The sequence below is a fragment of the Hemiscyllium ocellatum genome, chromosome 4 (genome assembly GCF_020745735.1).
Source record: "Hemiscyllium ocellatum isolate sHemOce1 chromosome 4, sHemOce1.pat.X.cur, whole genome shotgun sequence".
In the NCBI taxonomy this organism is placed as follows: domain Eukaryota; kingdom Metazoa; phylum Chordata; class Chondrichthyes; order Orectolobiformes; family Hemiscylliidae; genus Hemiscyllium; species Hemiscyllium ocellatum.
The window spans coordinates 18,282,299-18,298,825 of record NC_083404.1 but is presented as its reverse complement, the minus strand read 5'-3'; the positions used below and the strand labels follow the sequence as shown (position 1 = coordinate 18,298,825).

Sequence of the window (16,527 nt, the reverse complement as noted above, 5' to 3'; positions counted from 1 at the left end):
CAGGAGAATCATACCTGTGTTTTATTACTCTTTGGACCATATTCCACTGCTCCAAAATCCCCAATGCTGTTGCTCCACTTTCATTAACAAATGATTTCCAGGTCAAAACCCTAACTTAGTTATTATGACAAAGGTAGGTGTACTGGAGTTTCCTGTTGGAGTTAGCAGATAACATGTTCTTCATTCTAGTTTCATGTAAAATTATTGCCTCAAGTTGGTAGATTGTCGAGTAAATGTCGCAGTTATTTGGTACGTTAGGGATGAGTATAAAAAACGAATTTAAGTCATAAATGAGTGCATATAAAAGCTGTAAATTAATTTGGTTAAATTTACCAAGGGGCAAGTGGGAAAGGAGAGGGATTCACTCATTTTTTTTTTAGGGAAGAAAGCTATTTTCCTGTTCCTTGGATGCTGCCTGATCTGCTGTGTTTTTCCAGCACCACTCTAATCTTGACCCGTCATCCTTACCTGGTCTGGCCTAGATGTGACTCCAGATATACAGCAATGTTGTAGACTCTTAACTGCCCTCTGAACAATTAGGGATGGGTAATAAAATGCTGGCCTATCCACTGATGCCCACATTCCATGAACAAATGTTAAAGAGAGTTATACCCAAGGTAGACTGATTGTGGTTCAGTACGTGGTTTCCTTTCGAAATGATTGGCCTCTTGTATATTTGTGGAAGTCATTTGAAGATTTAGAAAAAAAAAGTTCTCTTTTCCTATTGTTATTGCAATCAAGTTGCTGTGAAATAATATTAATGTTGAGATGTTTGATTTTCTTGCTGGTCAGCATTGTTTTTATATTAAAAATCTCTGTTTTTGGCAGAAACGTGCAAAAGGACAGGTGCTTTTTGACAAAGTCTGTGGACAGCTCAATCTTCTGGAGAAAGATTACTTTGGCTTGACATTTCGGGACTCTGAAAATCAAAAGGCAAGTTTAGAAAGTTAAATGTTAGATTATTTACTGTCTCTTTATAACAAAGGATGACTTTTCTTTCCTGGAGCAATATTGAAATTTGATTTGTTGCTTTGTGCACTGATTTTGTTGATTGATTTTACTCACAAATGAATTTTTGCCTTAAAGGAAAAGTTATCACCACTGAAATGCAATATTGATCAAGTATTAGCATAAATGCTATTAAAAGTTTTAATATACAGGTTAAAATTGTTCAAAGGGAGAACGTTCACTAGAAATGTACTACCAATACTTGCTGGGATCAGTATTTTCAAGATCTGTACACCATTTAAGTTGCTGCCTCAGACCTCAGTTGTTTGCCCAAAGGTGGAGTTTGAACATCCTGAATGTCCTAATATCTTTTTCAGAATCAGGGGAAACAGTTGTTATCCACTGATAATGCAGCTGTTGATGCTCAGATGAAGATCTTTTATCTGTAACTCAAAGTAGTTCATGACCCAAATTTTCCAAACAAAATTGTACAAGAACCCTTTCCCTTTTATTGGGGGGGAAAAAGGGTGCAATTATTCTAGTTGCCAGATTATTGCAAAATGCACCAAATAAAGTGTCAGTATGAATTTCTAAACAAATATATTTGGATGTGCCATCTGTTTAATGTGAGTGGTGTCCCACTGTAATTGTAATGAAATGTATTCAGAGTCTTTGAATTAAAAGAATCCCTACAGTGTGGAAACAGACCATTTGGCCGAACAAGTCGACACCAATACTCTGAAGAGTATCTCACCCAGACCCATTCCCTGACCTTATTACTTTACATTTCCCCTGACTAATGCGCCTAACCTACGCATCCCTCAACACTATGGACAATTTAGCATAGCCAATTCACTCAGTCTGCTCTTTCTCATGTCACACACACACACACATCTAGTGATGCTTTTGAATTACCAACTTTTTGGGAGACTCAAATGATTTTTACTTGTTTTGAATTTCACATGTACGACATAGAAGTATTACTCCAGATGACCTGATTAACAATGAACAAGTGGCACTTTTCATTCATTACTTCTCCACTGTAACTTGTGGCTGTTAGGTCAGAATAGCTCAGTGCCCTCTATAGGATATTGTGAACAGGGTAAACAACATGACTCTTTTTTTCAACTGATTCACTTGAAAAAACCTTATTGAGCCATGTGAAATCTACGGATGAATATTTAGTATAATACCGAAGGTCATACAGAATGTGAAATAAAGACAGAATGAAGGGAGAATAAAGTGCGGTAAGAGACAAAGAAAAGAATACAAGTTTTAATCTTAAAATAAAAATCAGCTATCAATTCAAATGTTAAGGAATGAGATTCCACACTATTTTATATTTAAATGCTTAATGTCACGGGTTGCATTGTGGTAACTGAAACTTATTGGATATGTAACACAGTCACTTAAACTTAAATGGGTGCTGACCTTTTCTGATACGGTTAAGTGGGTATGTAATGGGTAGGTACTGCACGTTCACACCCTTTATTTTGTTCTATTTGTTATAGAATTTGGGTATCGCTGACTAGGCCAGCATTTATTGATCATCAATAATTGCCCTGGAGAAAATGGTGGCAGATTGCCTTCCTGAACCATGGCAGTCCTTGGGTTGTAAGGATACCCGTAGTGCTGTGAGGGAAGGAATTGCAGGATTTTGACACAATGACAGCCAGGGAATGTTGATATGTTTCCAATTCAGAATGTTGTGTGCCTGGAGGAGAGCTTGCAGATGGTGCGGTTTCCATGCACTTGCTGTCTTCTATCGTACAAGTCACTGGTTTGGAAGATGCTGTGAATTACTACCGTGGGTCTTGTAGATGGTACACACTACTGCCACTATCGGTGGTCCAGCAAGTGAGCATTGAAAGTGGTAGATGGATGCCAGTAAGAGAGCTACTTTCTCCTGAATGGAATCGAGCTCCTTGAGTATTAATGGAGCTGCCCTAATCTAGATAAGTGGAGAATATTCTAACACACTGCTTGTGCTTTGTAGCTGATGGACATGCATGAGGGAGATAGGTGGTGTGTTATTAGCTGTAGAATTCCTAGTTTTTGATCTGTTGTAGAAACAATAGTGACATGGCTAGTCCAGTTCAATTTCTTGTCAATGGTAATCTCTAGGATATTACTAACCAGAAAATTCAATACTCGCGATATACTTTAGAGTGAAGGGTCATTGGTTGGATTCTCTTTCACAGATAACCACTGCCTGGTTCTTAAGTGGCATGTAACTTCCTTCCCAAACATCAGCACAAATATTCTGCATATGGACACATACTGCTTCATTACCTGAGTAATATATATAGATAAAATATTCATAAGTGTGTGTAAATGTTCAGAGTGTTGGCGTGAAGCTTCTGGAAGCATGTGACAATTCAGTCAGCAATATCTTGATTTCCTTGTTTAATAAATAGTTCATGTGTGGATGCCAGAGGTTGTGATCTGATTTACTGCATAATGGTGAGTTCTGTGATTTATTTGTCTTGATTTGGATGCGAGCATAAGAGGGACAGTTAGTAAGTTTGCAGATGACGCCAAAATTGGAGGTGTAGTGGACAGCGAAGATGGTTACCTCAGATTACAACAGGATCTTGACCAGATTCGCCAGTGGGCTGAGAAGTGGCAGATGGAGTTTAATTCAGATAAATGCGAGATGCTGCATTTTTGGAAAGCAAATCTTAGCAGGACTTATACAATTAATGGTAAGGTCCTAGGGAGTGTTACTGAACAAGGAGACCTTGGAATGCAGGGTCATAGTTCCTTGAAAGTGGAGTTGCAGGTAGATAGGATAGTGAAGAAGGTGTTTGGTATGCTTTCCTTTATTGGTCAGAGTATTGAGTACAGGAGTTGGGAGGTCATGTTGCGGCTGTACAGGACATTGGTTTGGCCACTGTTGGAATATTGTATGCAATTCTGGTCCCCTTCCTATTGGAAAGATGTTGTGAAACTTGAAAGGGTTCAGAAAAGATTTACAAGGATATTGCCAGGGTTGGAGGATTGGAGTTATAGGGAGAGGCTGAACAGGCTGGGGCTGTTTTCCCTGGAGTGTCGGAGGCTGAGGCTTACGAAATTATGAGGGGCATGGATAGGATAAATCGGCAAAGTCTTTTCCCTGGCTTCGGGTAATCCAGAACTAGAGGGCATAGGGTGAGAGGGGAAAGATATAAAAGAGACCTATGGGGCAACTTTTTCACACAGAGGGTGGTACGTGTATGGAATGAGCTGCTAGAGGAAGTGATGGAGGCTAGTACAATTGCAATATTTAAAAGGCATTTGGATGGATATATGAATAGGAAGGGTTTGGAGGGATTGGGCCAGTTGCTGGCAGGTGGGACTAGATTGGGTTGGGACATCTGGTCGGCATGGACGGGTTAGACCGAAAGGTCTGTTTCCATGCTGTACATCTCTATGACTCTATAATTTTAAAGGATGAAGCATTGCTTTTGCTAATTGCAACTTAATTTTGGATAACATGTTTGCAGCAAAGCAGTTTACCATCCTGCCTTAAACTGATTAGTTTTGAACGCATTCCATCCCATATTTGAAGTATTAAACATATAAAATGTTATATTTCAGAACTGGTTGGACCCAGCCAAGGAGATTAAGAAGCAAATCCGAAGTAAGTATGTTTAATTGATGATTTGGAAGGAAGCTTCTATGGAATGATGTTTGTAAGATAACTTTGAAATAGCTTGCTGTTTATCTTTTTTACCAAAATATTATTTCTGTTCACATTTTGTTGCCACTTACAACAATAAAGCAGTGCTCAAGTGATATCATATTTTGCTGACTTCATTTTTTTTCATTTGTTCCGTCGATGTTTTACAATATTGAAGGTAAAATGCCTGGACATTTTCTTTGCATTTTAAAGAACTACTGAATCGTGTTCTTCCACCCACGCATTGAAAATATAATTGTCATTTCATCTGAAGCCCAGTTCTTTGGGGCAACTGCTGAAGCAGGAATGGGTGGAATGGTAAATTACAATAGTAACCAACAAGTAACACACCCACACAAGTCTTGCATAGATGAGTCTGCAAATAATTAGGGAAAGGAAGAGCATGTGAAGGCCTGGAAAATGAAATTGTATATAAATCTCGTACTTAAAAAAACAAGATTTTTTTTAAAAACGGAAGTCTTTATTTTTAATACATGGCGAATTTTCAGGAAGTAATGTGGCAGTGATGTCAAACAAGAAGCCTGACTCACCCTGGTCCTATTGAGTTTCTTTTTGTTTTTGCTGTTATCCTTGTTTTGGTTTTGCAAATTCGTAGCTGTAGCTCTAAATTCTTGTTCAATAGAATTATTTTCATCAAGATTAAGACTCCATTTAATCTCCATGTCTGATTCATCACTAGGGATTGCTGTTTCCACTTTATCAGCAGCACATAGTCTCACCTTTGCAACGTACTGCTAGAATTGTAATTAACTAGGAGAAATTGAGGACCGCGGATGCTGGAGATCAGAGTTGAGAGTGTGGTGCTTGAAAAGCACAGCAGGTCAGGCAGCATCCGAGGAGGAGAAGAATCGACATTTCTGGCATAAGCCCGACAGGAATGAGGCTTGTGGGCTATGGGGGGCTGACAGATAGATAAATGGGAGGGGGGTGGGGTTGGGGGGGAAGGTAGCTGAGAAAGCGATAGGTAGATGAAGGTGGGGGAAAAAGTGATAGGTCGGGGAGGGGGATGGAGCGGATAGATTGGAAAGGTGATGGACAGGTCAGGAGTGGGGGCGCTAAGTTGGAGGCTTGGGACTGGAATAATATGGGGAAGGGGAAATGAGGAAACTGTTGAAATCCACATTCATCCCCAGTCCCAAGCCTCCAAGTCTGCACCATCCTCTTACCCTTTCCATCACCTTTCCCATCTATCTGTTCCACCCCTCTCCCCAACCTATTACTTTCTTCCTCACCTTCATCTACCTATTGCTTTCTCGGCCACCTTCCCTACCCACACCACCCACCCCTCCACCAACCCCTCCCCACTCCCATTTCTCTCTCAGCCCACAAACCTCTTTCCTGATAAAGGGCTTATGCCCGAAATGTCGATTTTTCTGTTCCTCAGATGCTGCTTGACCTGCTATGCTTTCCCAGCACCACGCACTCAACTGGAATTGTAATCAATGCCCATCACCCCTAGGCATTTTTCAATGTTCTTATTGCAGCACGCCCCACCCTTTCAAAACTCCTATTTATTGAATTGCAAAACGTCTTCTCATCTCTAGGTCTGGCCTTTGCTAGTCAGGTCCTACCCCTTCAACACATTAGTTATAAAATCTTGGTGCTCATTGCATTTCTCTTCAAGAATTTATGCAACTCAACAGTTGCAGCCTCCTTCATCCTCATGTCCCAGTTCACATTCTCCATTCTGACACTGGCTCACTGTGCCTTTTTAGTTCTGCTGTACCATTGCATTTACAAGAACTCAGCCAGTACAGCAACATCATAGCAATTCATGCAATTCTATTTTATATTTTGAAACAAAATTTTAATTATCTGTTCTTAAAAATTTAATAGGTAAGGGCATCATGTGGTCTTTATGCAATAGGAAACGTCAATCTTAATTACCGCTCTTAATTACTATTTATAGATTTCCAAAGTATTTTTAAACAATCTGTTCAGATATGTAATGATGCATCTCCAGCGTGAATGAAACTTGAACCTAAATGCTGGCACAGAGGTAAATGCACTATCACTGTACCACAAAATACACACTGCTTACGCTTACATGCTCAGAGCGTATAGCATTGATGGATAAAAATAACCAACTATCTCAATAATGTGTCCATACTTAGACTTGAGGCATATTTGCTGGGCTCTGTATCAGTGTGTTCAATGTGCCTGTTGGGAAATAGCTCTATCAGGAAAGGCATTAGTGTCTGGCATGCCTGTAATGCTCATGGATGGTGCTGAGGCACATATCCACATGACCTTACTAGTTTTGTCACTCTCAAAAGTCACACTGAACTTCAAAGTTACTTTTATACAAGAAAAACAAGTTGATTCTGACCAATGCAGAAGGGTTGTATCAAGATTTGCAGATAGTACAAAAGTGGTCAGCATTGTTAACAGTGAGTAGAACTGTAAACAAATTCAGAATAACATGGAGGGGCTTGTAGATAAGGGAACTGCCAGATGCAGAGAACTGGGAGGTGACAGTTTATGTTTAATAGAGAATCAAGAAAAGATTAAACGACTTTGAAAAAATCTAGAAAGACTTACTTAGGAGTACAGTAAGGCAGTGTTTTTTTTAGAAAAGTAGGAAAGCAGGAGCTAAGTGTTAAAGCTGTATGTAATGTTCTGAAAGTAAGTTTTGAACACTAGGCAAAAAAAATGGAAAGAACTGCAGATGGTGGAAATCTGAAACAAAATCAGAAATTGCTGGAAAATCTCATCAGGTCTAGCAGCATTTGTGGAGAGAAACCAGAATTAGCATTTCAGGTCCAGTGACCCTTCTTCAGAACAGTTTTGAGGAAGGGTCACTGGACCCGAAACGTTAACTCTGATTTCTTACCACAGATGCTGCTAAACCTGATGAGATTTTCCAGCAATTTCTGTTTTTGTCCTTGGTTTTGAAATTAGGACCATAGAGTATAACACAGAGCTACTATTAACCAGATGCAAGTCTTTAGTAAGTTGCTGATCGATAACGTTCCCAGTTTTGAGTGGCCTGTGTAAAGGAAAATATTAAAGCTTCAAATCTAATGTAGAGAAACTGGGTAAGGTTGAGAGACTGCAGAGTTACAGTGGAGTAGGAAAAGTTGAGAATCCATGTATTGGACTTCAACTGAAGAGATATTTTAAGAAATGAGAAAAAAATTGTGTCCTAATCATGAAGTTGTCTTGCATTTTTACTGATGTGTCCTGTGTTCACAACCTTTACTATTTTCATTTCTAATTTGCAGCATTTGTAGTTTTCTTTTCATGTGTCACTCATGCTTATCAACTACATTTGCAATATCATTTTTTTTCTGATTTCAGTTAAGTCACTGAAGACAAAAGGCAAGTGCAGTGAGTTATTAGGAATGTTAACGGGAATGTTGACCTTTATCACAAGAGGATTTGAGTACAGGAGTAGTGAACTCTTGCTTCAGTTTTAATAGGAGCTTGGTCAGACATCTCCTAAAGTACTGAGTGCCATTCTGGTCTCCTATCTCTTGAAAGATATTCTTGCCAGAAAAAAAATGCAGTAAAGGTTCACCAGCCTTGTTCCTGGGATATAGAGACAGTCCAGTGGGGGGGAAAAAAGTGGACAAATTGGCCCCTTATTCTCTTAGAGCTTCAAAGAATGAGAGAATGATCTCATGGAAATCAACAAAATAGTCCGAGGAACAGCCATAGTAAATACAGGTAACATGTTTCCCCAGTTGCAAAAATATAGATCCTGGGATATAATTTAAAAATTGAACCAAAGTTAGCAAATTCTTTTACTCGGAGAGTGATGAACCTGCTGCAGAGGGCAACCGCAGTCTTTGAGTATTGATTGTTAATGGTGTGAAAGGTTACAGGGATAGTGTGGTGTATTCGGTCAGCTGTGATTGTATTAAATGGCGGAGCAGGCTCAATGGCCTAGTCTTGTTCCTGTGTTCAGAGATTACGCTCATTTCTGACCACTACTACATGCTGACAGGGTGACGACATTGTAATAACTTCAGGTTTTTTTTAACTTTTTCTTCTGCTACGTTGCAATCACAGATGGACTGAAATCCAAATCCATTCTGTGGCAATTGAATTGTCAGTTTACTTTTCAAGGCGCAAATTCAAAATTAACACTAATTCAGCCAAATAATGGAAACTGTCACCTTGTGATTTTAGATTTTAAGCCACACAATGTGACAGATATGTTAGTGGTTTCACTTCTCCACAGAGTAGTTTCCCACTCGTAATAATGTAAATTAAACAAAACTGATGGATTGTTCTCCAAGAAGTATTCACAACTATTATCAGAACTAAGCACAAACTATATATACTTGGCTCCAGCTATCATAGTGTTTGTCTAATACAGAACTTCTACGCTCGAGAGAAGTAAAATGCAATTAATTCATAATTTTCTTTTTTTTTTGTAATACAATCTAAAAGCAGTGAAATTGTTTTGTACCCCCGTTATCAAGAGATCTTGATGAATAGATCAGGTACAGAATTTTGAGAGAGTGATATACCACATGAATTGCTTGACCAGGAATAATTCTTATAAAGAGAAAACTATGAGCCTGTCGGGTGTCCTGCGTACTGTTCAGGTGATTGATTAATTCTGTGTCACAAGCTTGAGAGGAGAAAATGCCATTAAATTGATGATCATATTTACTGGAGGGATAGTTGACATTTAATTAATGCATATTTTTAATTTGTTAGGATTCATGATTGTGTCATAGAGTCATACAGCACGGAAACAGACCCTTCGGTCCAACCAGTTCATGCTGACCTTAATCCCAAACTAAACTGGTCCCACCTGCCTGCCCATGATCCATATCTCTCCAAACCTTTTCCTATTTATGTACTTAACTAAATGTTTCTTAAACATTGTAACTGTATTTGCATTCATCACTTCCTCAGGAAGTTCATTGCACATGTGAACCACCCTCTGTGTTAAAACAGAAAGTTGCCCCTCAGGTTCCTTTTTAAATTTTTATTTTTAATCAAAGTCCTGGATATTTTGTATTGAAAAATTAGTCTTTGATTACTTTTTGATTACTTAGACCTCAAATATGGGTCCTGTTTGATGTTCAAATAATGATTTGGTTTTACACAGGTGGATTGTGGCAGTTTGCATTCAATGTGAAGTTTTACCCTCCAGATCCTGCTCAGCTCTCTGAGGACATCACCAGGTGAGTGAAAGACTGTTTATTTCTTTTAGTATTTAACAGAGGTGAATACTGTGGTCAATTTTCTTTTTGTAAACACTCTTCCCAAAGACAATTTCATTCAGATGTGTTTAGTCATTCAGGAGTTTTACCAGCATGTGTCTTGAACATCTGAGGAACACTGACCAGAGGCTTCACTGAACCAGCCACATAAGTGTGATGGCTACAAGAGGCAGACTGAGGCTGAGTCTTGTGTGATGAATGGTTCCTTTCCTGATTCTCAAAGTCTTTCCATGTCAAGAATAAGATGGGACATTCTTTATTTGCCTGGATGAGTGCAACTTCATCACTCAAAGCTGCAAACAATTGACAGTCCACCCCAAACATGTACTTCTTCCACCGCTAAAGTCCAATACTGCATTATGTATCATGTGTAAAACGGACTTGAGCAATTTGCAAAGGCTTCTTTGATGGCATCCCCAAAATCTCTGTCCTGTAGCCCACACCTGAATAATTAAATGACAAGTGCTCTCCCTTGCTGCCTGACAGTGTGCTTCCATTATGGTTTGTTCTTGTGTCACATACTGTCTGCTTCATTAAGTTTAGAGGGTTTTTTTGAATATTTGATTCTTTTCAAAGGAATTCTTCAGTAATAACGCAATTTTCCTTTTAATAGACAACCAAAGCTCCTTGGCACTTGATTTATATTTGTGGGTGGGTGTTAATTCTTGCAAAGGTTTTTCCCGCAGAAATGAGTGAACATGACTGTGCAACTCCCAGCCTTTGGAAAATGTTGTCATTTCACTGCATTGCAGTTGAATTCCACAGTGTTGTCAGCGAATACAGATTATTCATTCTATGCCTATACCTTCCACTCCTGTCGCCTCGACATTGTGCTGATGTAAGCAGCTTTGGATAAGCGAAAAGTGCTGAAAGAGTTTGCATTATTCTCATAGTGTCTAATTGGAGGATAAGGATGTGGTAGTTACCGTGTTTAAGCCCAGTTTATATTAAAAAATCGACAAAAGTACATGGTCAGGATTCTCCTCCTTTGTGTTTATCAGCTGCAGACCTTTCACTGTAATGAGCAGAGACCCATGAGATCAGAAGGAGAAAACTTGACCTAATATATCCCTTAAAAATTGGGGCATCATTTCAGGTTCAAAATGCAAAAGTTGTCAGCTTTTAAATAAATATTCTGAATATATTTTATAGTTGTTTTGGTCCCAAGGATCTGAATGGATAAAATTATTTTCTTGGCACTGCTGATTTCCGAAATTCAACTTTTGAAAGCTAATTATTAGGAAAACTGATTGCAGTAAGAACCTGTGTCATATTAGAAAAAAACCCACCAGCTCATATGGCTCACCTTAATACATCAGTGGATTTATTCAGGGATTAACTGAATCATACATAAGGAAGGCTTCAGGTTAACTCCAAGTGCATGTTGAATTCAGCTGGGCTACCACAATAGCAATGTAATTGATCTGTCTTCTCCTGAGCTACAGGATAGGGAATATCAGGTCTTTACGTTCCTGCAAAGACCCCGTGAGTGAAGTGCATGGTGTACCGTTCAGATAATTGCAAAATCTACTCCAGGGTAAAATGGCTGCGCCTTTTTGTTATTTTGTTCATGTCATATGGGCATTACTGGCTGCCCAGCGTTTATTGCCCATCCTTGGTTGCCCTGGAGAAGGCAGCAGTGAGATGGCATCTTGAATCATTACTGTCAGTTTGGTTTAGGTAGAATCACAATGCCGTTAGGGAGCGCATTCCATGATGTTGGCCCAATGGCAGTTAAAGAATGGAGATGTATTTCTACATCAGGATGGCCAGAACAAATGCTTGTAGCTGTAGTCTTGCAATATATCTGTTGCCCTTGACCTTCTGGGAAGTAGTGGTTGTGGGTTTGGAAGGTACCGTCTAAAGAGTCTTGGTGAATTTCTGCAGTGCATTCTCACTGATACACAGTGCTGCTGCTGAGCGTCGTGGGTGGTGGGAATGAATGTTTGTAGATGTGATGCCAATCAAAGCCAACTGCTTAATAATGGATGGTGTCAAGTTTGAGTGTTGTTAAAGCTGTAGTGATCCAAATAAGTAGGGGTATTCCATCACACTTCAGGCTTGTGTCTTGTAGATGGTGAACAAGTTTTGGGGAGTCAGGTGTGTGGCTCACTGCAGGATTGCTTGCCTCTGACCTGCTCTTGTAACCAAAGTATTTATATGATGCATCCAGTTCAGTTTCTAGTCCATTGTAACCCCAGGATGTTGATAGTGTGGGGAATCATGTGATAGTAATGTCATGGAATGTCCAGGGGCAATGGTTAGACTCTCTGTTGTTGGAGTTGGTCATTGCCTGACACTTGTGTGGTGCAAATGTTGTTTTCCATTTTTGAGCCCAAACTTGGATCTTATCGAGATCCTGCAGCACTTGGATATGAACTGTTCAATGTTTGAAAAGTCAAAACTGGTGCTGAACATTATGCACTCAGTGAATATTCTCACTTCTGACCTTACGGGGGAGAGGCGGTCATTGATGAAGCAGCTGAAGGTGGTTGGGTCTGGGTCTGTCTCTGAGGAGCTCCTGCAAAGAGATTCTTTTGTGACAGGCCTGACTCCGAGCCAGTGGGGGAGTTCCCATTGGTTGCAGTTTTGCCAGAACTCCTTGATGCCAAACTCAGATTGCTAACCAAATTCTGGGGAAAATGGCACAAGATAAATAAGGTCAAGGAATTAAATGGATAGCTTTAGGATTGGTGTGAGTGGAATAGTTTCAGTTGATGGCACAAAGTACTGGATTAGAAAGCAGTCGTTTCACCTGAACTGTACTGGCACCATTGTTCTAGATTTAGAGATGCTGGTGTTGGACTGGGGTGTATAAAGTTAAAAATCGCACAACACCAGGTTATAGTTCCAACAGGTTTAATTGGAAGCACTAGCTTTCGGAGCGCTGCTCCTTCACAACGTGATGATGGAGCAGTGCTCCAAAAGCTAGTGCTTCCACTTAAACCCATTGTTCCAGTGAATTGAATAGCTTAGGCTGGAGAGAGGATTTTAACTTCCCTCACATATATGTTACCTTGTTGGTTCTGCACTGAATCTTCTGACAGCTATCATAAGCTAACTTTCTCTTTTTTATTTTAACTTTTACATCCTGTGGCATCCAGGGTACATTTACTTAAGATGAGCTATCTTTTTTCCTTAAAAAAAATCCAGTGTTAATGGGAGTTGTCTTCCTTAATGACCTCATTTGTTTGTTACTGCTTTACCCTGCAGTTGCCTTTTTTAACATACCTGAGCTAGATTTTGCCTTTAATTATTAAATTATCTCTTTCTACATTGAGTACTTTAATATTTAGTTTTCTATTAGCTTTTCTTTAATTTTTTTGTGCACAGGACTACATGGTGCCCATTAGCAAGATGATCTACTAAAACTGTTCATCATTTCTCTTCAATTCTGAAGAATCATATTGGAATCAATGTTAATTCCGTTTCTTTATCCACAGATCTTGTCTGGCCAGCTGAGTTCTTTGAGCACTTTCTGCATTTATTGTTTTGATTTTCATTCCTTGATAAGATGGGTACACATCAGCAATTCTTCTCCTTTATTTACGCTTTTCCTACTCTACACTAACGTAAAGAAAGTCTCCTAATTTTACAGTTTGGCTTTTAACATTCCATTAAAATTCATTGATGTGCCTGATGATAGGCTGGAATGAATCCAAAATGTAAACTATAATTCGGTTGCATTTAGTTTAGCGATGGAAAGGGATAGGTATATGCCACAAAGCAAGAGTTATAGTTGGGGGAAGGGCAATTATAATGCGATTAAGCAAAACTTAAGAGGCATAGAAGGGGGCAGCAAAGTGCAGAGGATGGGGACATTCGAAATGTGGAGTTGGTTTAAGGAACAGCTATTACATGTCTTTGATAGGTATGTCCTGTCAGGCCAGGAAGAAGTGATAAGGTAAGGGAACCACAGTTTACTGAAGAAATTGTGTCACTTGTCAAGCAGAAGATGGAGGCTTGGGTGACATTGAGGCGAGATGGTTCAGATGATGCAATGGAGAGGTACAGAGTAGCTATGAAGGATTTAAAGACCGAGTTAAAAGAGAAAGGAGGGGACATGAGCAGCTCTTTATAGAATAATGGAGAACCCCAAAGCTTTCTATAGACATGTAAGGAATAAAAGGATGACAAGGGTAGGAATAGCGTCAGTCAAAAACAGAAGTGAGAAGTTGTGTGTGGACTCTGTCGAGATCAGAGAGATGCTAAATGAATATTTCTCATCTGTTTTCACTGAGGAAAAGGAGAATATTGTAGAGGAGAAGACTGAGATATGGGCTATTAAACTTGAAAAGTTTGGGGTTATGTTATCAACTCTAGAAGGTGTGAAAGTAGATAAGTCCCCTGGCTGGATGGGATTTTTCTGAGAATTCTCTGGAAAGCTAGGAAGAAGATGGCCAAGCCTTTGGCCTTGATCTTTGAGCCGTCATTGTCTGCAGGTTTAGTACCAGATGTTTGGAGGCTTGCAAATGTTGTGCCCTTGTTCAAGAAGGGCAGTAGAGATGACCCAGGTAATTTTGGACTAGTGAGGCTTATGTCCCTTGTTGGAAAGGATTATAAGAGGTAGAATTTGTGAACATCAAGCAGGCAACAATTCAATTAGAAATAGTCAACATGGTTTCGTCAAGGCAGGTCATGTCTCAGAAATCTCACCGAGTTTTTGTGAAGGTGACCAAGCATGTGGATGAGGGTAGGGCAGTTGACGTGGTGTACATGGACTTCAGTAAAGCCTTTGATAAGGTTCCACATGGTAGGCTACTGGAGAAAATGCAGAAGCATGGATTGAAGGTGGTTTAGCAGTTTGGATTAGAAACTGGCTTTCTGTAAGAAGGAAACGAGTGGTGGTTGATGGAAAATATTCAGCCAGGAGTCCGGTTACCAGTGGTGTGCCACCAGGATTTTGGGACTACTGCTGTTTGTCATTTTTATAAAACGTCTTGCATACAGGCATAAGTAGATGGATTAGGAAGTTTGTAGATGATACTAAAGTGGGTGGAGTGGTGAACAGTGTGGAAGAGTGTTGCAGGTTGTCGGGAGACTTGGATAAACTGCAGAACTGGACTGAAGAATGGCAAATGGAGTTCAATGCAGCTAAATATGAGATGATTCACTTTGGGAAGAATAATAGAAAGGCAGAATACTGGATCAATAGAAAGATTCTTGGTAGTATGGATGTGCAGAGGGATCTTGGTGTTCATGTACATAGATCTCTGAAAGTTACCACTCAGGTTGATAGTGCTGTTAAGAAGATATATGGTGTGTTAGGTTTTGTTGGTAGAGGGATTGAGTTCCGGAGCCACATCCAAAGGATGTGGATGCATTCGAAAAGTTGGAGAGGAGATTTACCAGGATGTTGTCTGGTCTGAAGTGAAGTTCTTTATTAGGAAAGGCTGAGGGACTTGGGTCTACTCTCATTGAAGAGAAGAAGGCTAAGAGGTGATTTAATAGAGTCATACAACTTGATCGGAGGGTTAGATAGGGTGGACAGTGAGTTATGACATCTGCTTGTTGGGGGGAGGGGCATAGTTGCAAATTGAAGGGTGATAGATTTAAGACAGATATTAGAGGCAGGTTCTTCACTCAGAGTGGTAAGGGCGTGGAATACCCTGCTTGCCAATGTAATTAACTCAGCCACATTAAGGATATTTAAACAGTCCTTGGATAAGCAGATGGTGGGATAGTGTATAGGGGTGGGCTTAGATTACAGGTCATCGCAACATCGAAGGCCGAAGGGCCTGTTCTGTGCTGTATTTTTCTACATTCTGTGATCTTGGCATCAGTTTGCAATACCATGACTGAAGTCAAATAATTACTAAGGATAGTTTGGAGATGCCGGTGTTGGACTGGGGTGTACAAAGTTAAAAATCACACAACACCAGGTTACAGTCCAATAGGTTTAATTGGAAGCACTAGCTTTCGGAGCGCTGCTCCTTTATCTGGGTGCTCCGAAAGCTAGTGCTTCCAATTAAACCTGTTGGACTATAACCTGGTGTTGTGAGATTTTTAACAAATTACTAAGGAGGAATTCCTGATGAAGGACTTATCCCCAAAACATCGATTCTCTTGCTGTTTGGATGCTGCCTGACCTGCTGTGCTTTTCTAGCACCACACTCTCAACTCCCTAGCCTTATTGTCAACTATAAGAAAATTTATCTTCCAAACATGATTTTGAAACAAAAATATTCTCCAAAAAAAAACCAAGTCAGCTAGTCTTTTGAAAGCCACTACTTAGAAATAGCTTCTTGGGTTATCTGATGTGATGTTTCAGTGCTCACCATTTGGATTTTATTATTCACAGCGTGACTTTATTGAGTAATGTGATATATTTCAGGCACTAGAAAGTGCTCGCAGAGTTAGAACTTCTTTAGCTTTCAACTTACTCCTTCAAAAAAAAATGTCAGAATGGGATTCCCCTGACTCTTCTTTTATTCTGTGTGTGTCATGTCAGTTGATTAGATTAGATTCTCTACAGTGTGGAAACAGGCCCTTCGGCCCAACAAGTCCACAACGATCCTCCGAAGAGTTACCCACCCACACCCATTCCACTCTGACTAATGCACCAAGCACTATGGGCAATTCAGCATGGCCAATTCACCTAACCTGCACATCTTTGGATTGTGGGTGGAAGCCAGAGCACCCAAAGGAAACCCATGCAGACACGGGGAGAATGTGCAAATTCCACACAGACAGTGGCCTGAGGCAGGAATTGAA

At 39.9% G+C, this 16,527-nt stretch overlaps 1 protein-coding gene across 6 annotated transcripts in view; it reads left to right on the top strand.

Annotated features, from left to right (window-relative positions):
• LOC132811374 (band 4.1-like protein 3) overlaps nt 1-16,527 on the top strand; it is a 183,035-nt gene that overhangs the window by 88,314 nt on the left and 78,194 nt on the right. For all 6 annotated transcript variants that reach the window (XM_060822805.1, XM_060822804.1, XM_060822808.1 and 3 more), the window contains exons 4-6: nt 829-933; nt 4,528-4,570; nt 9,699-9,774. In XM_060822805.1, coding sequence (XP_060678788.1) covers nt 829-933; nt 4,528-4,570; nt 9,699-9,774 — 224 coding nt within the window. The remainder of the gene's footprint in view (nt 1-828; nt 934-4,527; nt 4,571-9,698; nt 9,775-16,527) is intronic.